This window comes from Argopecten irradians, chromosome 2 (genome assembly GCF_041381155.1).
Source record: "Argopecten irradians isolate NY chromosome 2, Ai_NY, whole genome shotgun sequence".
Classification (NCBI taxonomy): domain Eukaryota; kingdom Metazoa; phylum Mollusca; class Bivalvia; order Pectinida; family Pectinidae; genus Argopecten; species Argopecten irradians.
Window position 1 is genome coordinate 40,474,032 of NC_091135.1, and position 27,194 is coordinate 40,501,225.

The 27,194-nt window shown below is 36.0% G+C and overlaps 1 protein-coding gene across 1 annotated transcript in view; it reads left to right on the forward strand.

The window, feature by feature from the left end:
• Positions 1-2,732: 2,732 nt before the first annotated feature.
• LOC138315481 (CCR4-NOT transcription complex subunit 1-like) overlaps positions 2,733-27,194 on the forward strand; it is a 30,234-nt gene continuing 5,772 nt past the window's right edge. Inside the window, exons 1-39 of the mRNA XM_069256534.1 lie at positions 2,733-3,041; positions 4,535-4,642; positions 4,936-5,034; positions 5,535-5,715; positions 6,118-6,264; positions 6,465-6,574; positions 7,029-7,084; positions 10,617-10,752; positions 10,926-11,033; positions 11,340-11,507; positions 12,821-12,948; positions 13,153-13,285; positions 13,507-13,614; positions 13,970-14,089; positions 14,376-14,498; positions 14,688-14,845; positions 15,271-15,424; positions 15,871-16,072; positions 16,443-16,631; positions 16,972-17,159; positions 17,507-17,631; positions 17,772-17,882; positions 18,164-18,242; positions 18,566-18,835; positions 19,013-19,153; positions 19,520-19,699; positions 20,196-20,312; positions 20,577-20,687; positions 20,961-21,095; positions 21,471-21,767; positions 22,099-22,239; positions 22,802-22,966; positions 23,307-23,552; positions 23,799-23,915; positions 24,104-24,292; positions 24,695-24,849; positions 25,160-25,367; positions 26,124-26,191; positions 26,452-26,686. Coding sequence (XP_069112635.1) covers positions 2,940-3,041; positions 4,535-4,642; positions 4,936-5,034; positions 5,535-5,715; positions 6,118-6,264; positions 6,465-6,574; positions 7,029-7,084; positions 10,617-10,752; positions 10,926-11,033; positions 11,340-11,507; positions 12,821-12,948; positions 13,153-13,285; positions 13,507-13,614; positions 13,970-14,089; positions 14,376-14,498; positions 14,688-14,845; positions 15,271-15,424; positions 15,871-16,072; positions 16,443-16,631; positions 16,972-17,159; positions 17,507-17,631; positions 17,772-17,882; positions 18,164-18,242; positions 18,566-18,835; positions 19,013-19,153; positions 19,520-19,699; positions 20,196-20,312; positions 20,577-20,687; positions 20,961-21,095; positions 21,471-21,767; positions 22,099-22,239; positions 22,802-22,966; positions 23,307-23,552; positions 23,799-23,915; positions 24,104-24,292; positions 24,695-24,849; positions 25,160-25,367; positions 26,124-26,191; positions 26,452-26,686 — 5,808 coding nt within the window. The 5' untranslated portion in view covers positions 2,733-2,939. The remainder of the gene's footprint in view (positions 3,042-4,534; positions 4,643-4,935; positions 5,035-5,534; positions 5,716-6,117; positions 6,265-6,464; positions 6,575-7,028; positions 7,085-10,616; positions 10,753-10,925; positions 11,034-11,339; positions 11,508-12,820; positions 12,949-13,152; positions 13,286-13,506; positions 13,615-13,969; positions 14,090-14,375; positions 14,499-14,687; positions 14,846-15,270; positions 15,425-15,870; positions 16,073-16,442; positions 16,632-16,971; positions 17,160-17,506; positions 17,632-17,771; positions 17,883-18,163; positions 18,243-18,565; positions 18,836-19,012; positions 19,154-19,519; positions 19,700-20,195; positions 20,313-20,576; positions 20,688-20,960; positions 21,096-21,470; positions 21,768-22,098; positions 22,240-22,801; positions 22,967-23,306; positions 23,553-23,798; positions 23,916-24,103; positions 24,293-24,694; positions 24,850-25,159; positions 25,368-26,123; positions 26,192-26,451; positions 26,687-27,194) is intronic.

Consider the following 27,194-nt stretch of genomic DNA (forward strand, 5'->3'; position numbering starts at 1 on the left):
TACTTTTCCCTTGTTCTTGCGTATAACTTATGAATATAACACACTTACGTCCATTTTCCCTATAGCCCAAACAATTAGTATTTGTCTCTAATCTGTCTGTAACGACTCAGAGATTGTCCATGTAGGCTAACCAATATATCATACAGAAAACCATAAACTTCTTTCGTCCCGTCAGAGAAATGTTTGTCTGGTCCCGAAATGCTAAAACACAGCATGGGACCTAAATGTTGGAATTTCTTCTGTTGGCATATTTGGTTCATTACATGCCTATTGAAATTATCAAAGTTCAACGCTTTCTTCCTTAAATACATACAATTGTTCATTCCAATTACGCCTGGAAAGCCAAGTTACTTTTTATTCCGAATTTCCGATATCGTAAATTCGAATTCCGGAATGGGGAATACTATTTCCCTATATGTCGGAAATTCTATTGCCGATATCGGAAATCTAATTTCCCATATCGGAAATTCTATTTCTGATATCGGGAATTCTATTTCTGATATCGGGAATTACTTTTAATTGCTGATATCGGAAATTATAATTCTGATATCGGAAATTATAATTCTGATATCGGAAATAGAATTTCCCATATCAGAATTAGAATTTCTGATATGGATTTTTTTTAATTCCTGATATCAAAAATAGAATTTCCGATATCGGAATTAGAATTTCCGAAAACGGAATTAGGATTTCCCATATCAAAATTAGAATTTCTGATTTGGATTTTTTTAATTCCTGATATCAAAAATAGAATTTCCGATATCGGAATTAGAATTTCCGAAAACGGAATTAGGATTTCCGATATCAGAATTAGAATTCTCGATATCGATTCCGATATCAGAAATTTAAATAGAAGCCAAGTTACTTTTCATTCCGACTTTCCTATATCGGAATTAGAATTTCCGAAAACGGAAAAGAATTTCCGAAAACGGAATTAGGTTTTCCGATATCAGAATTAGAATTCCCGACATCGATTCCGATATCAGAAATTTAAATAGAAGCCAAGTTACTTTCTATTCCGACTTTCCGATATCGGAAATTCTAATTCCGATACGGGGAATTCTATTTCCGATATCGAAAATTGAATTTCTAATATCGAAAATTCTATTTCTGATATCGGAAATAGCTTTTAATTTCTGATACCTGAAATTCTAATTCTGATATCGGAAATGATATCGGAATTAGAATTTTCGATAACGGAATTAGGATTTCCGATATCGAACTATAATTTCCGATGTCGGAAATTAATTCCCGATATAAGAAAAATCATATCGGAAATTTCAATTCCTATTTCGGAATGAATAGAATAAAAAGTAACTTGGCTTGCCATAATCACAATGATTACAATTCTATAATGAAATTATTGCTGTTATTATGGATACATTTCACAACTTACACCAAAACCTTACAGCCCTCTCTTAGAGAGGTGAACTACTTGAAACACTAAACAGTTTATATATATTATACTTTAATACATCACATTTGTGTATTTAGTATAGCAATAGAAATTATTAAATTTATACGCAAATTTAACTTTCATTGCTATCTCACTTGATAAGTTGATTTGGCTATATCCGTTCATGCAATGCAAAGGGTATATAGTTGGTCCATTTAAAAATCTAGTTGGCGTAAAACAACACTCACTGGGTTATTCCTAAAGTCACCTATCGGTATGCATATATAAATATGTACATGTATTTGGTTGTTTTTTTTTTCAACTGCTTTTATCACGGACGTATATACATGTACATGTATATGACTCACTTATAAATACTTGCTTTTAGTTTTTATGAACTTGAGAATATATCGTTCAATATATTCAAACGTTCATGCTTTGCATTTTTCTGTTCATTCTAACTGTACACGTTTCTTTGCGTTTATAAGTATATAGATTAGATTTGCAAAATGTGGCAAAAAAATATAAGTCGGAGAAAGATAGTCATTCAAGTACTGTTTGTTCTAATGCATGATTACTTTAGCACTTCTTTAATATTTAATTATGATGCTGTTATGTTTTCAAACGTTAAGAGAAACGAAAATGAGTTTAATGCAAATTAATTTCCTCGTGCAATTGCTCGCCTCAATATTTATCAACATAAGAAAAAATGACATCAACCAAATTCACTAACTATAACAGGGTTCAAGAAGTGTGGAAGATCGCTAGCCAGACAGCATGGTAAGTAGACTCGGTAATTACATTTAATAAATTATAATTTGTCAGAACCTATTACACGTCTAATCACCTCTGACATTTACAGAAAAAATCAACATTTAAATGCCTGTGATAGTTACAATATGAAGTTTCTTCAAATGCCAGCATCAATCGAAATATCGCAGATGCTGCCACAGGTCGTAGTTACTATCATTACTACGGGGGTCTGTTTAAGTTGCAAATATAGATAGAGATTATTTTTGCTTTTTAACTGTAACCATATCTAAATTCAGTTGTTATCGCAGATTTTAATTTCCTCGTGCAATATTTCGTTTCGTCAGTAGCACGTGCTTTGCATCTAACTGTACACGTTTTCTTTGCGTTTAATAAGTATCATACGATTAGATTTGCAAATGCATGATTACTTTAGCACTTCTTTAATATTTAATTATGATGCTGTTATGTTTTCAAACGTTAAGAGAAACGAAAATGAGTTTAATGCAAATTAATTTCCTCGTGCAATATTTCGTTTCGTCAGGTAGCACGTGATCCAAAACTTGAGTTCCGGTTAACATCGGGAATCTCCGGTGTCAGAAAAGAACATGGCCGCTGTGACGCCATGTCGAAAGCGATGAGCGCAATGTGAAGAAAGGAAAATATCCTGATGCAAGGCCGGTTTTGGCCGCAAATGACTCTTGTACATATCATCTGTATAGTAAGCGAGACTATTGGAAAGAGAAAGCTTCAAAGGGATTTGGGGCTTTCGCAAGCTGATTAATGGAATAATATGAATCTTGACTCGTTATCATTTGCCTTGGCAGAAATAAGCTATTCAGTGTCCAATTTAACAAAGAAGAATTTCAAATCGAGCGTTGGAGAAATAAGTCATGTACGTATTTCGTGATTTATGTGTAAATGGTGTATTTTCCATACTTTATATTGCATATCAAGTGTATCGATTTTCCTTCTTTGACGAGTTGGCTGTGAAGAAATGCCACGATCAACATTTTTTTGACACCACATTATCGCACTTCATCTCAATATCAAGTAATCGATGTATTGTTAGAGTAAAATGCATGTCTAATATTGGTCTACAATTCGCAACTCAGACCCCCAGGTTTGTTACCAAGCGTTTGTCTATACTTAAATCTTCCAAATGGCTTATGGAATGGAGTGGTGTAGGTCGATTCGCTCACAAACCAATTCAGTAGGATTGCTTTACATTTTGGGGGTAAAGAACAATTCGTGATGAAACACCTGGTTCTGATCCATTTCTTTCACCATTTATTCTCTGTTTTGTAGCCAATGATAAGTTAATTAGGTTTATTCTATAGAGATAATTAATATTTGTAATCACCAAACACAAGTAAGATTGTCATTTCACCTACAGTTGACCCTTCCTGTTTTCAAGTCCTTGGTCCTGAAAAAACAACTATTCATAACCCAACTTTGGGTGACCCCTGTTAAAGGCATATTTCTAAGCCTTAAAACACTTACTTTGACAAAACTCCACGTTTTTTTGCTGAGCGAGAAGAAAATGTAGCCGTAGGACCATTGTTCACACCTTGGATTTCTGAATATTAGGCGAATGGTACTAAATGAATACCTGGTTGAAGGTAGTCAACACAGTCCTGTCTTGAAGTGACTTTTTTGGATGTATTTTGGGTTGAATAAAGACCTCAGTCCAAGCTCTTTCCAGAGTTATTTTTCTTTATTTCGCTCTATTTCATGTGAATACTTTCTTAATTCAAGAAAAAAATCTTTTAAAAATGCACATTTCAAGGGAAAAAAATCATATTATTTCGCAATTCAAAAGGTACAGGCCCATAAAATTATGGAGTATGATTGGAAATCACCATCATGCACATATCCACAGGGATCAATGCTTACTTATTTTATTCGATGGCCAGCAGGACCACCAGATGATAATTGCATGTGGTCCTTCTTAAATTTTAGAGGTCTTTCTATTCAACCAAGATAGCAAGAAGAAAGTAGAAACAAGTTACATATTTGAATAATAACTTCCACTACTTTAAGTGATTTGTTCACAATTGCCATTCACCCAAAAAAGTGTCTACATTGATCAGATCATATAGATTTAGGACCTATAATTTGGTGTTATGTGGTCTACAGGACTATTGTCCTAGACAATCTTGGTGATCTACCCAATATATTTTGATGATCTCAGCCACAGGACATCTTGAGTATCAACTCCTCTATTCCCAATTGAAGATAATTTCCCTATATGATAATTTTTAAGATTGTTATTATTTAAACATAATTTTTAAGATTGTTATTATTTAAACATGTTGTTCTGTCAATTCTGGACATAATGAATGAAGAATAATTACAACCTTTTTGCTTTCCTTCTAATTTTCATAGCTTGTTCTGCAACACGGAGCTGAAGCTGATAGGCATTTGTTTAGGTGCCTTTTCTCTCATGTAGACTTCAGCGGTGATGGTAGAAGCAGCGGCAAAGACTTTCACCAGGTATTAATTAATGAAGAAACACCGTTATCAGAAATGTTGGAGATAGATTTCATTACTGTGCTGGTATTGAAGGTATCTTGCTTAAACAAATGTTAATAGACTCTTCAAAATAATGCCATAATTATCATTCTGTAAGGTATAAGCTTCGATTTATTTTAACATTATTATGTGTACCACAGTCCATGTGTTGATTTTGAAGCAGAATAGTACCTGAAACTTAGGTAGCTTTTATGTTTTAAGGATCTCTATGGTCAACAAGTAATTACAATATAATTGTTCTGTTTATTCCACAGACACAGTTTCTGATACAGGAGTTTGGTTCTCTGCTAAGCAAGCCAAATTTTGTGTCAACTTTGTGTTACGCCATCGACAATCCATTACACCATCAAAAGGTAGGCTTACAAAGCGTGTTTGGTATTAGAGAAATTCAGAGTAAATGGAAAGCATGGTAATTGTAAGGAACTAATAACTTCTAATCATCTATTTTAAGTACCAATGGAGTTACAATAGGTTATTGTATGTGGCATTCCATCACATAACTCATCAGCTGTATGTTCTGAATTCGGGTTTGTGTGAGGTAGTTACCAGTTACTGTCCATTTTCATGCATTGATTATTTAGGGGAAAGAATGGAAATCTGGACGCTTAATTCACTACCATAACCTGGTATCGCCTGAGATGACCATCACTGTTATAGAAAAACATTTGTAAAAAAATGTGTGTAATTAAAAAAAAAATAGAAACTGTTGTCAAATGGTTTAGATTAAGTAAAATTTTGGACAGGTACTCCATACTGTGTGTTCTTTTTTACTAGTAGGCCTGACATGCCACTTGCTTGGTCAGTTGTCAGTTGAGATTATTAATCATTGTTACAAATGCCTTGTCTGTTTCAGTGTTTACGTCCATCGGCACAACTCTTCCCTCAAATTAGTCGGGTCCTGAAACTAACCCGTGTACAGGAAGTTGTGTTTGGATTAGCATTGATAAACTCTTCAAGCACAGAGACTCGTCCTCACGCAATACAATTTGTCAAACAGAAGCTACCGGATCTCATCAGGTCTTATGTTGACGCAGGTGAGAGTTAATCTCCAGTAAAAAAATAATTCTCTCAAGGCTAGAAAGCTAGATCTTCTGGTTGATTATACCTCTGCACATTTGATTGGACAATGTAGGACATGACTTAGGTTTGAATTGGAATAAAATGAATTTTCAAAATACACACTCCATATTTTCTTACGTATAGCATCAGCTTCCAATATGTGGCATTTATACAGACAATTTAATGAGCAAGACAGCCATCGCAAACATGCTTTTTGTTTGAAATCAATATAACCAAAGTTTTGTTTTTCTCTCATTATACATTACAATGTTTTTGAGATGTCAAATAATTATAAAACAACAAAAAAAGCAGTTTGTTTAGGTAACTTTTAATCACTCAGCACTTAAGTAATATCCTTGTTCACATGTTGTTTGCAGTAGAGTCAGGATTGCGTCAGGAAGGCGGTCTACAGGACGTGGACGTTGAGATACTCCACCTCCTGCTTAACCAAATTCAGAGTAACAAGGACAACTTTGGACTTGGTGCGGAACAGAGGGACGCTTTCTACCGGACACTTAGAAAAGGTGAAAAAATCCTAATGTAGTAACTTTGTAACTTGTTGCAGAATCTGAGAAAAAATGACAATGTTCTATAGTGTTATTGGTTTTATAAGTTTGACCTTTAAGTCCTATTTTACATGGAGGAAATTATTGTTTTGTTTGTAAAAGTTCTACAGGTTGATGCAAAGAAAACTTTGTTAAATAGTGATGACATTCCATTGTAGATTTCCCTCACAACCGAGTCCCAGTAATACTAGGACCATTGCTATACCCTGAAGCAGAAGACCTAGCAATATCAAAGCTCTCGGATACAACAAACATGCCAAAATCAGTGGTAAGTGATTCTGAAAAGTGACAATGATAATTCAGATCTGTAATTAAAAGCTCTCTAGATATTTAAAATCTAAATGAATCCTAAATCTGCAAATGGTTGAATATTGTTAAAGGCTTATTTCATGGTATGGAAATTTATTCCAATATCCTTCATTCATATTCCTAAATTAGATCTTGTAACTAATAACTTTTCATGTACTGTTTAATTAAGTGTCTTTCTTGACAAATTGAAATTTGAGATTATTTTTAATGCCAGTAGTGGGCACAGTGTTCTGTTTTGTGTTGCATCCTATTTCATATGTAGGCAGGTGCATTTACGTTACTGATATTTCACTCGGTTTTAAATAAAAGTGGCGTTATGGATTTGTGTTTGCATACCTGTACCAACATGATATTGCTGCAAAAGTATATGATATGAAACTTGAAGTTACTTTTATACTGATTACTGATTACAGCTAGATGCATCTCTGGCGGATATGGTTTTGGAGGCTGGGTACGGCTGTACCATCAGGTAGGATAAATCAGATGTATTAACTGTCGATGCGGGATTACTTCGAAAGGCACGGCTGCATTACTTCATCGATACGTGGATGAACTAGTTACCTGTGTATCTATACACACTAGTGTGGTTAATTACCCCCCGCGAAACGCGTTTGCGGGAGATATTGATTTGGGCTCTGTGCGTCCGTCCGTCCGTCCGTCCGTGCGTCCGTCCGTCCGTCCGAGTATCGTTTCCGGGCTATAACTCCTAAACTGTTCAACTTGGCTACACGAAACTTTCTGTACATGTTAGGCTAGTGCTCTAGTTGTGCCTTTTGCTAATGGGAACCTTTCATTTTCGATACTTTTTCTGTTACCATGGAAACTTATTCAAAAATACCATATTATTAAAGTTTCCTTTCTATTCCGGGCTATAACTCGAAAACCGTTCAACTTGGCTACACGAAACTTTCTGTACATGTTAGGCTAGTGCTCTAGTTGTGCCTTTTTCTAATGGGAACCTTCCATTTTCAATACTTTTTCTGTTACCATGGAAACTTATTAAAAAATACCATATTATTAAAGTTTCCTTTCTATTCCGGGCTATAACTCGAAAACCGTTCAACTTGGCTACACGAAACTTATTCAAAAATACCATATTATTAAAGTTTCCTTTCTATTCCGGGCTATATATTGTTGTATGAATTTATTCAAGGACAATACTAAGCTCTGTTCAAATAGTTAAACCTACATGGATGACAATATCAAGATTTAAACTCTTAGTTACAATGAGCTTCATTTATTTTATGTTTGAGCTTTCATACACAACTGGGCGCGGGGGATAATGCCAAGCTTTGCGGCTCCTTGTTTATTCTGGGAATGCAGCGCTTGTTTTCATTGGTCGATTCATTTCTATAAACACATCCATTTCCTAAAAAATTAAGCTTCAGAAAAAACGTGCGTTCGAACTATCCGAGTTGAAATCGGTATTTAAAAATCAGTTTCAGTACCGATACATATCTGACATAAGCGACATAAAGCAGAAAATTTCTAGGAAAAGCACACATTTTTCTGATTTACCTGAAAGATGAATTCTCCGTTAACGTGAGCATTTATTTGTACATTTAATTAGAAATCTAACATGTACTGTAGGCCTAATGTTAATTTTGTAACAGAAGCCATGCATGTAGTCAAAGCCCCAAAACAGCACCATTGATCGAGGCCTAAGAATCTACAACGACGTCCGTAATTATTTACTGGCAGTAAACCACAGAAAATCTAGTTAAAGCTGACAATGCAAGTTAAAATTATTAAAATGATTTTTTTTTAAATAAGATTACTCGTTTTTTCAAGAATCGTTTATGAGACATTCCCCGGTTGAGGACAGCCATTTTTGTTTTACATTCCGACGACTCACCGACCCCTATATAAAGCGCGTGATTCGACACACGTGCGCTCATTCATGTACCTATACACCCAGCAGTCCACAGGTTATATCACCTACAAATAGGTACACAAAACCCTCACCTGTAAAACTATATGGGACTTTTTTAGCAAGAAAACATGTCAACTCCTCTAAGTTGTCATTTAGATGTTTCTCAAAATAAAATTCCAACGCAAGCGAATATAAATCCAAACAATAATCCGTCCACATATCTCCCCGTATATCAACGTACCCGATTCACTCAACTGACCATAATCACGTGACTACGTACCTGACCCGAACGAACGACAACTATCAAGGACACACACGTGTCGTTGTTCATGTACGTGTAAAACTTAGTGTATATTGAAGTGTTTTATTAGTTCGTATTGGACATATGTTGGGATATAGCGGACAACACATTCATCTATTACTTCAATGAAATATTGTCAGGTGAGTGCAGTGTTTATTTTCAATTTGACATTGTTATTTGCAATATCGGGGCATGTGTATCTGAGACAAGACATGTTTAGAATGATACACGTGTGTCAATTGTCCCGTGCTTTATATAGGGGGTTGGCCAGTGAAGGTTACTAAGCAGAGCAAAAGAAACATGGCTGCCACTTCCTTAGATACCACACTGTCATAACTAGGGGATGTCTCCGAAACAATTTTTGAGGAAAAAAAAATTGTTAATAAATTTATTTTTTTTTTAAATTTCAACTGCACGTTTTTGACTTGCATTGTCAGCTTTAAGTATTAGTCCTTTGTTATATTTCGTAACTAACATGTTTTTTTAATTATAAATAGAGTCGGTTGCTTTTACGAAACTGCTGCTGAAAATGTTTACATTCTGTTCGTAAAATTAGGTCACAATCGAACTGTCAGATTGTCTACCCCCCGATCGCAGATTGTCTGCGTCTAAATTAGATACAGATTATGTTGATATATTCAAACTGATGAAAAGTATGCAAGTTTACGTTTACATTGTTAAAACATTACCAACAAGTGGATTGTTTTGGCCGGAGCTGAATATCCAGCGTGCTCGCTGACATGACTGCTCGCTGACATGACACCGCGTAACTGGCTTGCCCAAACCAGCGTACGGCACATGTTTACATGTAATAAGACCGAATGTTGAATTTTAATGTCGATTTTAAGTGATATCTTTATCTAGATTGGGCCTAAGGAACACTGGCGATTTCTTCCACGTACATGAAGTACAAATATGTACATTGTTGGGGTGCTGTTTTGTGCACAATATTTCAGCGCAAATAATTTTATTTATTACTTAAAATGTTCATTTTAATTTATTATCTGTTGTAAAAGTCATTGTAATGATCATTCATTCAGTCTTTAATTCAAAAATCTTTGTGGCAATATTCAAAATACCGTCATTTATGGGGATCCCATTGTGCCGATTTGCCGACAAAAATCTTACCTTTACTTTGATCATTTGACGTGTTCGAACTGTCATTAGTTAAAGAATTATTTATTTCCCTAAAAAATGCGTGTTTGAACTCTCCGTCGGTTCAAATTAACCGGGACATTACCACACAGTATATATGTAAAGTTAATATTAAAATATCGAGTTGTTTGTTCTACACCGAAACTGAGAGGCCATGTAACTACGCCGTCACATCTCCGTGATTACTGAATTGAAGAGTTTTACGTGCTGTCATTGTTGTTTATGGGGCGGGGCTTATGAAGTCAGACTCGACCAATCGCCACGCGTATACTGTTATCCCATTCAATTTGTGCCTGTAGTGATGAAAGGAACTTGCTCCAACTGTCTGGTTAGTACTTCACCTGTGCCTTTCGAAGTAATTCCGTGTCGACAGTAATATGGAATTAACATATAAATGTAACTGTGCATAACAGTTTAGTCAAAGAAATATTTCATATTGTTTTAAGTTTCAATTACTATATATTAGCATATATATGAGAATCGAAAGATACAGACAAGGAACTATAAGATTGAAAAAAAAATATTTGACACCCATATTAATTATGGCCATTAAGACATTAATTTGACTGAAATAGCCCTTGCAAAATATAATCAACATGATGAATTATAAAATTCCACTATACACGAGATATATCCTTTGCTGACATTACAATGCCATAATTATGATTGTAGTGTTGAAGAATGTCGTGGGAAGCTCCTACAGTTTGGTATCAGGGAGATCACTCCAGCATCTGTGGCCAAAGTGTTAGGAATGATGGCAAGAACTCCATCAGGGCTATCAGAGGCGGCAGGACACAACCAAGCTCAGGTATTTATAATTAGTCCCTCTCTACTCTCGAGTTTTCCTAGATATCTGTCATTGGTCATTAATCATGTTACTATAACTTCTATTAATTCAAATTGTTTCCGTTACCTTTTTCCCATTGTTGCTTTCCTGACTTCTTTTCCTTATCTGAATATATTGAACTGACTATGTTACAGATGAACGCTGCTCCGGGCAGTGGCTGGCCAGATATGGGAGAAAAAGCAGACAAACTAGGTGTAAACACATGGAATGTGGAGGTGTTTGTCAGCGTCATTCAGGATCTGGTGAGTGTTTGTCAGTTAGGATCTTATAAGTGTTTGTCAATGTCAGTCAGGATCTGTGTTTGTTAGAATAATTGTCTTGTTAATGTTCGATTTATTTAGGATAAGGAAGGTCGTATCTGGATATGTTTTGATTTAGTGATAATGCTTATCTCTATATAAATAAGGTTCCAAAACCATATATGATTATTCAATGAATCGTGTTTAAAGACACTTGTATTCTATTTTCTAATTTAATGGAACACTTCAACTGCATTGCATACTCTTTATGATTTGGATAAATCACAAGGATGTTTTGATCTGATGTAGGCTCCCCACTTCAACTGGAGGGATGTTGTACTGCAACTTGATCACTCTGGCTTCATGGTAGTCAATAAAAAGGGACTGCGACTCTTGGTGCAAGGCCTTATCCGAGGTCTGCAAGAAGTGTTTCCTGTAGAGTTTGTGTATCGGCCATGGAAAAACACCGAGGGACAGGTTAGATATACTGTTATACATCACATAAAAGTAAACCTGGAGTTGTCTTTCCTGACTTTAAATGGAAATAGTGAAATGTACAGTATAATTTGACTAAACTGGATGTTAACAGGACCAGTCCATTTGTTTAGTATATACAGGTGTTCGGTTTGGAGAGAATACAACCTTTTCATAGTTAGCTGCGATGACGTAATTTTGAAGGATGGCCAGCAGATGTTAAAGCTACGACTCCATCCCATCAACCATCATTACTAGGGCTGGGTATTGGAAGGTCTAAAACGATACGATACGTATTGACAATACACTGAAACAATACACAATACGTATTGACGATACAATGAACCTCTTTTTCAAATTCAGTTGACCATTGTGTTTTGAACAATGCGACAATAAAAGACAATTTTGATAAACATTCTATAACCAGGAAAAATCTACCAAACATTTGATTCAGTTTATCATCTGTGTTAATTGATTTCTGTCAATTCGTATTCTTAGTTATGAAAAGGCATTTCTAATCCATCTAGGTGACACAGATGCCTTAAACACTTCCTATTGATTGAAATGCTTCTACTTGAATAATGTTTTAAAATAAATTTTGTTTGGAATTTCCTATTTCTAAAACGAAAACAGTAGGGTGAGTTGTTAAAACGATGCAGCGATATACAGCATGTTTGCGTAATGATATTCGATACACTGCTGAAAACCGATACATATCGGTATATCGATATATTGATCCAACCCTAATCATTACCATAGTGTAACTAAATATCCAGCGGTGAAAATGATACATTGACATGTGTTAAGTAAATTTGCAATTATTAAATTGAGCAATATCTAACATAACTGATTGTCTATTTTTTGTAAGTACATTTCAATGGCTCACATCTCTGATACGGCTCACTTGGTCGCCATAATACTTCTTGTTAGAAAATCTCGCGCTCCAAATATGGCAAGTGTACCTATAAGGAATGACCTACAATATTTTACTGCAACAGAAATATATTTCCACAGAGTTTGTCAGAGTAGACAGGTTCTGGATTATACAGGTTTTAGGTACTATAATTTATCAATAAATATGCCAGGACCACACAATTTAATCGGTATGGACAAGTTTCCGGTTTGTACAGGGTCCGGTTTAGACAAGTTACACTGTAATTAAATTTTCTTGACTGGTTGATGAAGTATATCAGCTGTAGTTATTGAACATTTTAACGAAACGTGTTCTTTAAGTGACAAAGCTTTGGTTAAAGTTACAGTCCTTTCCATTAGTATGTTTGTGCATCTTTTCTTCAATGTATTTTTTCTGTTTTTAGTTGTCATTCATCAAACAAGCTCTGCGTAACCCAGATGTGTTCTGTTTTGGGGATTACCCTTGTCACACAGTTGTCATAGATATCCTTAAGGCTGCTCCCGATGACGAGAACCGCGACATCGGAACATGGTAAGAGATAAAGGAATTGTACAAAAATTTAGAAAAAAGAAAAAAAAAATGAAAGTAAAATACATAGATGTGATTATCAAATGTTACATTTTATCTCACAGCTGATCGTGTATAGGACATCTGTGGTCCTGATCATTATTAGAGTTATATGCTACTATATATACTAGGGGTCATGTGATTAACAGTGAAGACTTGTTTGTTTAGGAAATCTCTGGACCTTGTTGAGACCTTGCTACGACTATCTGAGGCGGGATACTACCAACAGGTGTCGGAACTCTTCAAGTTCCCCATCCAGAACTGTCCAGACATGCTTGTACTGGCCCTGCTGCAGATCACAGTAAGTTTTCATCGCATCACTTTAAAGTCTGGTTAAATGTTTGTTGGACAAATCTGACACAATTTTGCCTGAATTTTTTTAGCTTTCTCCCAGCAGAGTTTATTGAGGCAAATCATATTCATTATAAAGTGTTAGATTTATAGCAAATTTTTCAAAGACTATTTATATCTTATGATTTTAATGACCTCTTGTGATTGATCAAAGCTTATGTTTGTTTACAGCCAACATGGAACACCCTGAAACAGGAGCTGATTTCTACACTGATGCCGATCTTCTTAGGGAATCATCCAAATTCAGCGGTGGTTCTTCATTACGCTTGGCACTGCCAGGTTTGTGTTCTGCTTTCTGAAGGCTTTAACTTGTTCACCCCTGAAGACACATCTATGCTCTTCTTAATCAAAGACTAGATCAGTCCATTAAGAAGTTTGGGAGATGAATGAGTTAAACCTACTACTTTTCTAGCATTCTTCAGTTATCCGTATGGTTAAAGGAAAATTTAAGATGTCCCACAAATTGGTTGACCAGCTAAATTCTGAAGATTCCCTTGATTTTTTGGGGGTATTCCACTTTGTCATATTGAAACCTGACTTAATGATCCTATCACTATTGAGTAAAGTACAGTATAATAGATCCTTGGTTGTATTAATGATTTGGTTTTCAAATGTTTATAACTAATATTTATAGGGTCACTCCAGTACTATCCGAACTCTAATAATGCACTCCATGGCCGAGTGGTACATGCGTGGAGAACAACACGACCAGACACGTCTCTCAAGGATTCTGGATGTCGCTCAAGATCTTAAGGTACATACTTCTCTATCTTCTGAAACAAAATATTCACCTTTGTAAAATTTTAGCCAATACTGATACAATTTTAATGTTATCTTTAAATTTCTTTCTTTGTCCATTAAGCCTATTTATAGGTGAAGTAGATTTCACGGACAACACTTGGTTCTAAATGAAAAGTTTATATAAGAAGATTCCAACTATAAAATATGAATATTATTTAGCGTACAGTGAATAAGAAGATTTATTTCCTATCACGGTGAATTTAAGAGATTTATTCCCCATGTTTTTGTTTGGTTTTCAGGCTTTGTCCATGCTATTGAATGCCACACCATTCGCCTTTGTAATTGATTTGGCCTGTCTGGCTTCACGACGGGAATATCTTAAGTTGGACAAATGGCTATCTGACAAAATCAGAGAGCATGGGGTAAATATAGTTAACTTAAGTATATTTTGCTTGCAAACAATTAACACATCTCAAGGAAAATGCAAAGATCTCCAATAAATAGAATAAATTGGATTTTTATAAAGGCAAAATGGTCAATCTTTAAACAAAGATTTTGTTTGGTGTACGATACTAAAACAATGTTTCATGAGAACCTTGCCCTCTCAACAGGAGCCCTTCATACAGACATCAGTGAATTTCCTGAAGCGGCGCTGTCCACAGCTGATGGGAGTTCCAGCTAAAGACGAACAACTGCCACAGGCTAAAAGTCAGATGTTACCGACGGATACCATAGCCACCATGTTGTCTTGTTTACAGCACTGTGCCAGGTAATGACAGCGAACCACAATTCTGATTTTTTAATTTTACCCAAATCTATTTCTCTGTGCTTAAGAGACAATTTTGCCTCATAAGTGTTGTCAGCAGATCAGTGTTAAAGCTGTAACGCATGTCCATCTAAAAGATACTCATGTTAGTTTGCGGTATTCAACAATTTTGTATTTAAGAAGTTTCTCATGTTTCATCTGTTATTAAACACTCTGGATGAAAAAAATGCATAAAGCTACCTTAATCCACAACAAATACCAAATAAGTCAGAAACAAATACAGTAATCACCTCAAGACTAGATGGAAGCCATCACAAAATATTTCAAAGGAAGAAATAAGAAATATTAGTACATAATAACACCCTTTTGATTTTATTTTCTATTTCTCTGTCCTTTAAGTTGCATATCATGGTATATCTTAATTACAGCCAAGTTTCCCAAGAGTTGTCTGAGGCAATTCTAACCATGGTGACCAATGCCAGTATGATCCTGAACAAAACAAGACAGTCACAGCCTCCACCAGTACCAAAAACCAACCTACCACCCACTCTGTTAAACCAACCCACGTCTCAATCAAATCTGGTATGTACAGTTGTAACTACAGTAGTAACTACAGTAAAACATATAATAAACATGCCAAATTCGTTAGTTATAGCGTTGTAATTTTCACTCCCAGTCAAGATTTCTATGATATGTTTGTAATATGTGTATAACAAATTTTGTTTATAACAAAGTAATTTTGTTGGTCCCAGAAGTTTGTTATAGCCATGTTTTACTGTAACATAAACATACCATATCATGCTTTACATTTGCAGGCAAATGTGTAAGGCAAAATTGCTTTAATTTTACCATGTTTAAAATAAGACAATTTAAAAATTGTAAAAATTGGGTTTATTTTCAAAGTGTATAAAGAACATATTTCTCATATGTATAAAATCATAATTCGAGATGACTACATTATTATTAAAAAGTCTAGGAATAGGAAATAGCTGTCATCCCATGATGATGTGATTGTTATTTACTTGTAGCTGGACAGTTTGGACAATGCCAATACGCTTGGGATTCCTAAATCCTGGGGTATGTCAGCAGTCAACTCCGGCTTTCCCCAGAATCTCACTTCTCTAAGCACGACGGCTACACCCGGATCACCAGCAAAGGGAGCTGGCTTCCAGCCTATCTCACAGCCAAGTGGTTTTGGAGCAATGCAGAACATCACAAACCAGCTACAAAGTAAGGCTATTATAGGATATAAACATTCAGTAACACCCGTGTCACATGAACCATCTATAGTGATGCACATTGTTTGACTCCAGAATCTTTGTTACACAAAAGTTACATCATGCTAGAAACTTTCCACAGTACATTCAATTTGTTTCAGGAGCAACTCAAATCATCACCCCATGAAATTAACCAAAATAAGATTGAATTTGGCTTCATAAATCTTTTATGATATGATTGCATGATATCATAATATACATAGAGTAGTTATTAGGTACACTATTTCCCCTCCACCATTAAAGCTTCCCTTGTCCTTAATAACCATAATTGCTATTGGGACATCAGGACTAATCTTCTAATGCTAGAATCTCTACATACACAGGTCTGTCCATGTCTAATCCCATGGGAGTACCACCCAGGACCCCGGGTGTAAATACGCTAGGAACCATCAGTTCTCAGGCTGTGATCAAACAACAACAGCAACAGCAAGCACAACAGCAGCAGCAGCAGCAAGCACAACAACAGCAACAGCAGCAGCAACAACAACAGCAGCTACGCGCTGGTGGAATGTGTAAGTAACGGTATTTAGAACCAGACACTGTTAGTCTTGATATGACTTGAAGTTCAATATGGCTTCTATCTCTCAGTTAAAGACACATGTTTGGTCATCATATTGAAGACACATATTTTATTCCTGGTGGTCAGAACATTCTACTTAACACGAATGTGTATTTACTATTGGCAGCTGTCTTGATTTAAGAATTTGAAGTAGTATTATTTTGAATTTTACAGTCATTTTATGGTCTTCAATGAAATTAAAGAAATAAATGAATGAAGTTCTTTGATATACTTTTGTAAAAGTCCAAGAAAAAAAACCATGATCGTAATTGTCATGTTTTTTTCACAAACAGCCCAGGTTAGTGGTGAAATGTCGACCATTTTCCCGGACATGTCACAGCAATTTACAAGGGAGGTAGAAGATGAGGCTAACTCATACTTCCAGAGGATCTACAACCAGCACCCACACCCGACCATGTCAATTGACGAAGTGCTGGACATGCTGAAACGCTTCAAGGACTCGCCTAACAGGAGGGAGAAGGTAGGTGTTACAGTAAATCATCACCATACCATATCTAACTATGGACAGAGCTACTGTAGTATTATGTGCATTTCCACAATGATAAAGTTCTAAATATTTATTCTAAAAAATATTGAAAGAAAATTATGAGACAAATATATACAAGTGTCAAACACTTTAACCTTTGAATGGATGGGAGTGTATCAACAAAACTTATGATTCTCATAGAAAATGACACTGATGAAAGACTTTTCATTTTTTAAAGCTTTAAAGGAAAATTGTTTGATATTTTATAATATATTGTTTTTGAAATTTTATGAAAAATCAAAAGACAAATGCTTGACTAAAATCTTATTTTGTTTTTCCAGGATGTATATGAGTGTATGCTACGTAATTTATTTGAAGAGTACAGGTTCTTCCCCCAATACCCCGAGAGAGAGCTTCATATTACGGCTGTTCTGTTTGGTGGGATCATCGAAAAGGGACTGGCAACGTGAGTGGTTCATTGGTTATAGCATTATACATCCAAACTTTCTCTTAGCACTGTAACAACAATGGAATTCTGTTAGTGCTCTGTGAATTTCCTCCTCAATTACATACATATTCTTCATTTATGAAATTCTTGTATTCCAGTTACATGGCACTTGGTATTGCTCTGCGATATGTGCTGGAGGCCTTAAAGAAACAGCTGAATTCTAAGATGTACTACTTCGGAATTGCTGCTCTTGATCGCTTCAAAACACGGTATGTTTTTGGGTACAATTAAAATCTGAAAGAGACATCTCATCATACAATATATGGGGAAATAATTCAAGACATGGATAGGATTCAGTAAAAGTAATTATTTTGTCCATCCTTGTTGACATCAATACTCATTAGAATGATCAGCATGAACAATAATATGGAATTGTATGCTCTTACAATTTTTTATGTGAAGAAATGTCATTTTAGATTTATATGGGATGATTTCATTTTCAGACTGAAAGACTACCCTCAGTATTATCTATGTTGTATAACTATTTCAGACTAAAGGACTACCCTCAGTATTGCCAACATCTAGCGGCTATCCCCCATTTCCAGCAGTTTCCACAACATCTTATTGAGGTTAGTTTCACAAAAATAGATGAATGAATAAAAATAATAAACCAACAGGTTAGTTTGATGTTTTTAGTATTTTACTTGACAGGACATTGCTGTGTTATAGGGGGTCTAAAGACAATATTAGAGTTTAAAATATGTTGTTCTTGAAGGAGGAAAGTAAACATTTAAACGCAAAAAACCATGTAAACAAGTATTATAACACCTATCACCAGGCTTTGTTCTCAGTATCATCACATAAGTGTGAATGTAAATATGTAGGTGAATTAAAATAGATGTCGTTCTGGGAGGCGAAATTGTACAGTACTATCTATTTTCTCTTCCTCCAGTTTGTTGAGTTTGGAGCAAAATCACAAGAGCCCCCTGTGATGCCTTCCATATCCCGAACTTTGACCCCAACAGCAGTTGGTGGGGTGTCGTTTACAGGGACTGCCCCCACAGCGAACCCTACCCCTACCAGTGCTGCAATCACATCAGTGGAAATGCCTGTACCACCAGTGTTGACTCCAGCACCAACCCAGGCTCCATCTCCAGCGGCTGTCACCACCACAACCACAGCTGTTACCACGGGCACCACAAAACCAAGCAGCTTACCCAAGGTAAATGTGAAACTATGAAGAGTCTGTTACTGTGCCTAGCAATGATACATAGGAAATAAGTAGTGCAATCAGCTTTGGTGAAAAACCAGCCAATTAATGATTGCTTCGCATTTGTAAATTACACATATTGTATATCATAACTTGTATATTGTCTGTAACGAAACCTTTTATCTTCAGCCGTCCATTGCGAGTGCTACAAACATCGACACCCTGCTGGCTGGTCAAGGCAATGAGGAGTCCTCCATACCACCAGAGTCAGTCCAGGACAAGGTCTTCTTCATCTTCAATAATCTGTCAATGGCCAACATGAATCAGAAGGTAAAGTGGAGTCATACATTAGCTGTAACTTATTGTGTCTTTATTTGTTTATCAGCAATGGAAGTATTCAAATTAGTTGATATACCCTACTTAAGTTGTCAGTCAGCAATATTTCACCTAGCTTAGATTTATAGTTTCGTAATATTTAAGTTTGTACAGATCATAAATGAGTTAAATTTAGTTTATAATTGGTTAAATGGTTATCACCTTTTATACCGGTATGTCAGCAGACAGACTGTCCTTTTTGGGTCTATGTAGCACTAAATTGCACCATGAAAATGTAAAGCACACTGGATAGAAATGAACTACTTGGATTCACTAACGATACCTGTCCTTCATCGGAGAGTTTATCACCACTGTTTACAGGCAGAGGAGTTGAGGAAGGAGATAACCGAGGATTACTATGCCTGGTCGGCCCAGTACCTTGTGATGAAGAGAGCCAGTATAGAACCCAATTTCCACACCCTGTATGCGAACTTCCTCGACGCACTGCAAATCTCCGACATCACTCAAATGGTCATTAGGGAGACTTTTAGGAACATCAAGGTAAAACACTTTCTGATCAATCTCCTTATTGGAATATCATTGATATGACACAGCGGTACGATATTGTTGAAAGATGCAGTTCCTTAAGCTCCTATGTACTTGTATAGATAATGACATGGAAACTCTACACTTGGGATACAGCAGTGAGAGAATGCTTTGTTCTTAATACATCCTTTAAGCAATTAAGATTTTGAATATTAATAAGTGCCTATTTGCTTATGATGATCGGAAAATAACTTTTATTTTATTTTGGCCGTCGTGTAGAAATTTCAAATTGTGGTAGAAACAGGTCACACACTCAGGGTTATTGGATATGGAATTTATTTCAGATTCGTGTGAAATAAATTCCATATCCAGCAACCACTCATTGTGTTACCTCTATATATGTGTGCTTTGTTACCTATTTAAAGATTTCAGGAAACATACATGCACATGAGTTATAGCTGATTTTAGAATTATCTCGATTATTTATGATATATGATCATTTGTATTGTAGGTATTGTTGAGGAGTGACAAAGGTGATGCCAACTTCTCTGACCGAACTCTGCTGAAGAACCTTGGTCATTGGCTTGGCATGCTCACACTGGCCAAGAACAAGCCTATTCTACAGATAGTAAGTAACCATTTCACATACTTTAATTGTAAAATTAAATTTTGAATAAAATGTTTTGAATATACAGTTTAGGATTATGGTCTTATTTTATTTGTAGGTATGATATCAAAGTTGATTTTGGAAATTTTGTTTCATAGTCTTCAGTAGTTATGAAATCTTCATGAATTATTACTGAAAATTCATGTTCATTGTTTGTCAGCCTGAATATTTGCATCAATACATGCTTCTAAACGGCTTCTAAGAACCTGAACGTGGTATTTACAGGACATAGATCTGAAGGCACTGCTGTACGAGGCTTACCACAAAGGAGCCAGGGAATTACTGTACGTCGTACCATTCACAGCCAAAGTGTTGGAGTCCTGTGCCAAGAGCAAGGTAAGGAATACATTATTGTATTTATCTTGAGAGCACTTTTTTCTTGTTTTGACATTGCAGCTTCGGTAAAATGAGGGATACTTACTGTGTGAAGCCTTTAAATGAGTTAAATGAGGTACTATTTGGAACTTAATGTACATGATAGAAAAGCATTCTTTATGATGAAATAAAGAAATAAATTTCTTTAATATTTCTTGACTCTGGAAGATACAGCTTTGTAGTAAAAAGCGATAAAAGTGTCTTTTGATTTGTAACATTTGCCTCTGTTTGTAGGTGTTCCGGCCCCCAAATCCCTGGACAATTGGAATAATGAATGTTCTAGCAGAACTTCACCAAGAGCCAGACCTAAAGCTCAACCTCAAGTTTGAGATAGAAGTGCTATGTAAAACATTGACACTGGATCTTAATGTAAGTGCATGATTTTGCATTGTTTTACCTATAAATGTACACAGTCTAATTCTAGTTGATATTATTCAATTTCATTTGTTAAAAAAACGCGTATTCCTTACTATACATGGCAGAAGTAAGTAATAGTACTCGATTAAAATCTTGAGATCTATTGTATATTGTTCAAAAATTAAAATCAAAACCAAAATTTGTAGATGATCACATTCCTTATAAGCTAATATACATGGCATCCGTTTTCATCCCGAAAGCTTGAGTTTGATACATGAACAAAAAAATAAATAAATAAAACTTGAGATCCAGATTATAGACGAATAGAAATTGTGAAGAAATCTCAAGAAATGTGTTGAAGTGAAATGTGAGTGTTTTGTTTGCCAGGAGCTGAACCCTAGCACTTACCTAAAGGATACTTCGCGTATATCTACTACGGAGCCCCAGCTATCCAACATGGTTAAGACCCTGCCCCCTCCCCCTATGCCTACACCACAGCCTGCTGAACAGCCCTTGGTACAGCTCACAGCACCGGTGGCCACCCCACCAGTGTCTACAACAGCTCCCACATCCACAGTCACCACGACAACGCCAAACATGCCACCAAGACCGCAGTTTGCTTTTGATGAAATTGTGACGTCAAATCTCAACAGTATTGGAGCTCACATAGTGACAAGTGATCATGTAAAGTTATTTAGTCTTTTACTCTAACCTTGTGAATATTCTAAGTATTCTCAGTAGATTAAAAGTTCATATTCAATCGCAATAAGCTCAGGATAGTTTGTCATCTGTATTTTTTGTATGTCTACCAGTTTTGCTAAAACATTTGAAGTTTTTCAGTACCTCAGTATAGCTCTGAAATTTATGTTGTCTTACTCTATGCTAAGCAAGTCAAAGAAAGATCAATAATATATACGTAGTTTGCAATATTTGCATATGTGTAGAATGCAAGTCTTCTGGATATACTTTACATATATTGTTAAAATTAAAGATGTATTTCTTATTTGTATTTTAGATTCCACTGTTCATAGGACACCCTAATCTGAAGCAGGTGGTTAAGATGGCATTAGAAAAGTCTATCCAGGAACTACTGCCTCCTGTTGTGGAACGAACCATCAAAATCACACTACAGACTTGTGAACAGATCATCAAGAAGGTGAGACAGACCAATGTTCATATATATATATATATTTTCATGGAAACTGTCATTCATGATACTTTGTGATAGTATATAGTTAATTTCAAAAATATCTTATTATACCCCCCACAACATAACTTACTGGACAGATTTTGATAAAATTTGGTACACAGAACTCTTACATAAAGGGGAGTTGAGTAAACTATATAGGGTCTTATTAATGGAGTTATTACTAAATTTGTGAAGCGGAGGGTAATAGTTGTCCGCTCTGGTGACAGTTCTAGTTTTCAAAAGATTTCTAAAGCACACATATTTGGTGATGCAAATGCCTAAATAAAATCAGCAGGCATGCTGTCTAGAATTCTGAAAAAAAGGTTTTTTATTTGATTTCATAAATTAAATAAATCTAAATTAAAAATAAACACCATTTGGCATTAATATTGGTTAACAATAATTTCATTTATAGATAAGAGGCAAATTTAATAAATATGTTAAATGTTACAAAAAAACTGTTCACACATACCAATTGGACTATTTTTGTAATGAACCATTGATAGCTTGGTTTATGTTGGTATTGTAGGACTTTGCCCTGGACCCTGAGGAGACCCGAATGCGGGCAGCAGCCCACCATATGGTACGCAATATGACAGCTGGTCTGGCCCTGATTACATCCCGGGAGCCTCTCTACCTCAGTATCAACAACAATCTCAAGAGTGCCTTTATGGGCACACTCAGAGTCAACGAGGTAAGTTACCATACCATTTCTGTATCTCAGACTTGTTCAAAATAAATCCTAGCAAATTTTAATATGGATAAGAAGAACAGCCATTGGAATTCTATTCTATGTCCGACATTGGAAAACTTACAAATTAAGAGTATTTGTGATAACCAGTTGGATTTTGTACAAAATCTTGTATTTTGCATTTAAGTGAGAGGTCACTTAAAAACTCAAGAAGAGCTTTCGAGATAAAGCATTTGATGTTAAAGTTTCACATTTGCATTTTGTGATGATTAAAAGATTTTATTGATTCTTTTCCCACTAATTAGAAGATTGATAATATTTGAGAGAATGTTTGTAATTGCAGGGTACTCCCCCAGTCCAGAAGGAGATGATAGAGCAGGCTGCTCAACTTGTGGCTCAGGAAAACACAGAACTGGCCTGTGTGTTCATACAGAAGACAGCTGTGGAGAAGGCAATCCCCGAAATAGACAAGAGATTAGCTACTGAGTTTGATCTCCGCAAGCATGCCAGATCGGAGGGTCGTAGATACTGTGATCCTGTTATCCTGACCTACCAGGCTGAGCGCATGCCAGAACAAATCAGACTTAAGGTCAGTCATAGCAGCTTGTTTTGATGAAGTGAAATATTATCTGGTCCTATATTGATTTCTTTTGTGTTAATTATGGATTGTGTAAGTTTTCAGATTTTAGATAAAAATATACAATTATCAAGAGTATGATGTATGAGTTTTCTCAGTAATTTTGGCCCTAAATGACCCTGGCTGTTGTTGAGCTGTTAACAGACAAACCTACCTCATTAATTGACCAATTAACCTATTAGTTATTGGTGTTTACAGGTTGGAGGTGTGACTGCTGGACAGATCGCAGTGTATGAGGAGTTCGCTCAGAATATCCCAGGTTTTCAACCTACAAATGATCCATCACTTCCTCCTGGAGTACCAAAACCAGTTCCTGTTAGTAGTCTGGCCATATTGCCAAAGAATTCGCAAACAATAACAATTTACTCATCAAATTGTAAAAGAATTAGCAATCAAATCAAATGTCATCAATCTTGTACTCATGAAACATTCTAGTACTGTAGACATATTCAATTGACGACCTGACCCAGATTTTGGTCTCATGAAACATTCTTGTATTGTAGACATATTCAATTGACGACCTGACCCAGATTTTGGACCGTATCCGACGAGACATGGAACAATATATGCAGCAGTTGATGGGTATACCCACCAGTAACCCACTGATGGTACAGCTCCATAGCCTAATGGAGGCCATTCTTCTGGCCCGTAACAACCGAGAGGTAGTCACCTCCATTGCCCTACTACAGAAGGTAAGCTATCCTACGTCAAACTTTCTTGGACCAAGAGGGGACACCTGCATCTTCCTCGTCTCATTCTGAAGCTAGCTATCCAAGTGATAATGGCCCTGGCCTAACTAATGATTACGGTTATTGCTTATGACCTACATATGCCTCTAACACCAGTTAAACCTATCCTTCACTCATTATCATAACTTAGTGCAAATTGGCTTAACTCATTCACCCCTGAAAATTCATAATGAACTGTTCCTGCCTTTGAATCACAAGAGCTTAAATGTGCCTTCAGGGGTGAATAAGTTAAATAAGTGAGGGTCATCTATATGAACCATTAATAAGTCATATTTTAACTGAATATAGATGGACTGCCCCATGTTACTGATTATTTATATCTAAGTTGTTTTGCTGTACTTGTAGGCGGTTGAAGGGCTGTTGGACCACTACAACTTCTCTCAGCTGTCGAGTGACCAGGATCTGTTGGTACGGTTCAGGGACTGTAACTTGATGGTGCTGAAGAGTCTACAGGACCAGAGAGCCTATGGACCTCAGTGGACCAATAAACAGATCACCAGGTAAAGGAATAACTTTGGTTTATGTCCAATGGCCACTAAGTGATATGGTTTTAGAGGTTGAGCAAAGCTACTGTACCCAGAGAAAACACACTGAACCAGTACTACAATTGCCACACATCAATATAGAACTAGAAAACTGGAGGTGAAGGACTAATTCAGATAGAATTGTTGGATACATTAACCAACCACCCCACCACAGCATGTCCTAATAGCATTGTCCAAACTAATGTATTATTTAGTATTAACAGCCAGAATATGTCTTTTAATTCACCATTGTGTTAACAGCATACCATGGTTTGTGTATGTACAGGTGCCTGATTGAGGTGGGAGGAGATAACAAGTACAACGCTGATGCTGTTGACTGTCTGATACGATCAGGTCTGGTCAGCATGCAACAGTATGATCTCTACCTGGTCCAGCTCATGGAGAATGGTCTCAACTACGTAGGAGTCATGTTTGCCATGCAGCTGGTACAGCGATACTGTGTGGATGATAAGGCCAACAGTCCCGTCACAGAGGTAAATAATAGCAAAGGATGCAGAGGGTCTAAAGTCTTTTGTATTTTAGGGTAGGCCCAAAAAAATATTTGCCTGTTTAGGGTTACATTGGCAAAAAAATAGGGTGGGTAGGTCGCGATACTTTTTTTTTTATTAGTGTCTTTTACTCTAAAGTAATAGCCGCTTCCAGAGTCTGAGATCGAAATCCGGATTTTTATATAAAAAAATTGTAGAAAAGTGAGGGAAAAAATTAGGGTCAGAGGTAAAAAATTAGGGTCGGTCAGGTAACCCTAAACAGACATATTATTTCTTTTGGCCTTACAATAAAAAGAACTACATGTATAAGATTTGTGTTAGAATTAGGAATTGAAGTCACAATTGTGAATGTCACAAATCTCTATATAGAAGAAATGAGAAAAAAATGTTTTAAAACTAAATGAAAAAATAGAAACTGACCAAATGGAAAGTCAAAAAAATTATTATACCCTCCCGCAACAAAGTTAATGGGAAGGTGGGGATACTGGAATTGGTGTCTGTCGAACTCTTCCTACCTACTTGACAGATTTCGATAAAATTTGTTACACAGAACCCTGACATAAAGGGTGTTGTGTAAACTATATAGGGTTCTGCAATGTCCCCTATTAATGGAGTTTTCACTAAATTTGTGCAGTGGGAGGTATTAGTCCAGTTCTAGTTTGAATGTCTGTATTTATGAAAGAAAGAAATGGGTGTAATCATATACCAGGCAGGTGTTTGTAACTTTCTGTTTTGTTATAGGTTGACTTTGCCAATACGATTGAGGCCCTAACACAGGTGAACTCTCGTAACCAAAGACCACCAGAAGGGTAAGTTCTTCAGTTTTGGATTAAGATTCATTCATATAAACCTGTTTTAACTTCTGGGTTATGATATGAAATAAAATACTGTATGCAAATATATCCACATAGGAATGAGGAAAAAACAGTCATACTTTAGGAATAGCCCATAAACATGCAGTTTACTTAACCAAACCAGTAAATTCACATAGAAAATGTATATTGACTGCCTATAGAACAAAACATACAGATGCTTTTACTAGATGTGATCAAAATACGACCTTTTACAGATTGGCCCAAATGCTGGAAGGCCTACATCCCCCTGTGGACTTCAGCCTGTTGGAGCGGGCTATCGGAGGTCCGACCTCTATGATGCAGTCTGGAATATCCCAGGCTAGGGAACTAGACGATCCGCCTGGTCTTCACGAAAAAACCGAGTTCCTGTTACGAGAGTGGGTCAATATGTACCACTCTCCTGCTGCTGGCCGGGACAGTACCAAAGCTTTCACTGCATTTGTACAACAGGTAAGAAGATGGATGGTCTAAAAACCTGTGTTATTAAAAAGTTTTGTAAAAGTGGTATTGTTGAAGGATTTAAACATTAAATACGTCCCTTCATATTAGATTTATGATACAAGTTTAGAATATTTCAATTTTTTCGTATAGTGTCGTTGTTCAATTCATAGTTTTGTAGTGATTTTCATAGTTAAAAAGAAGGCCATTTCCCATGCGTAGAAATATGTTCTATTCATCAGAATCAACCAATCACAATGCAAATAGGTTATATTACACCTGTAATAAATAGAATTTATGAAATGGCTTTATTAAATGGAAAAACACAGAAGTCATATGTTAAATGCTATTAGAACTGTCAAGTTCTAGCATGTAACCTTTGAAAAAAACTATTCCTCTGCATGACGAATTCATTACCTTTAAGATTAAAACTTAGTTTGAAGTTTGATCTGTTGTCATTAACAGCAATTTCTGACACCAAAACTGAAGAAAAAAATCACATTAATTTGCAATTATTTTT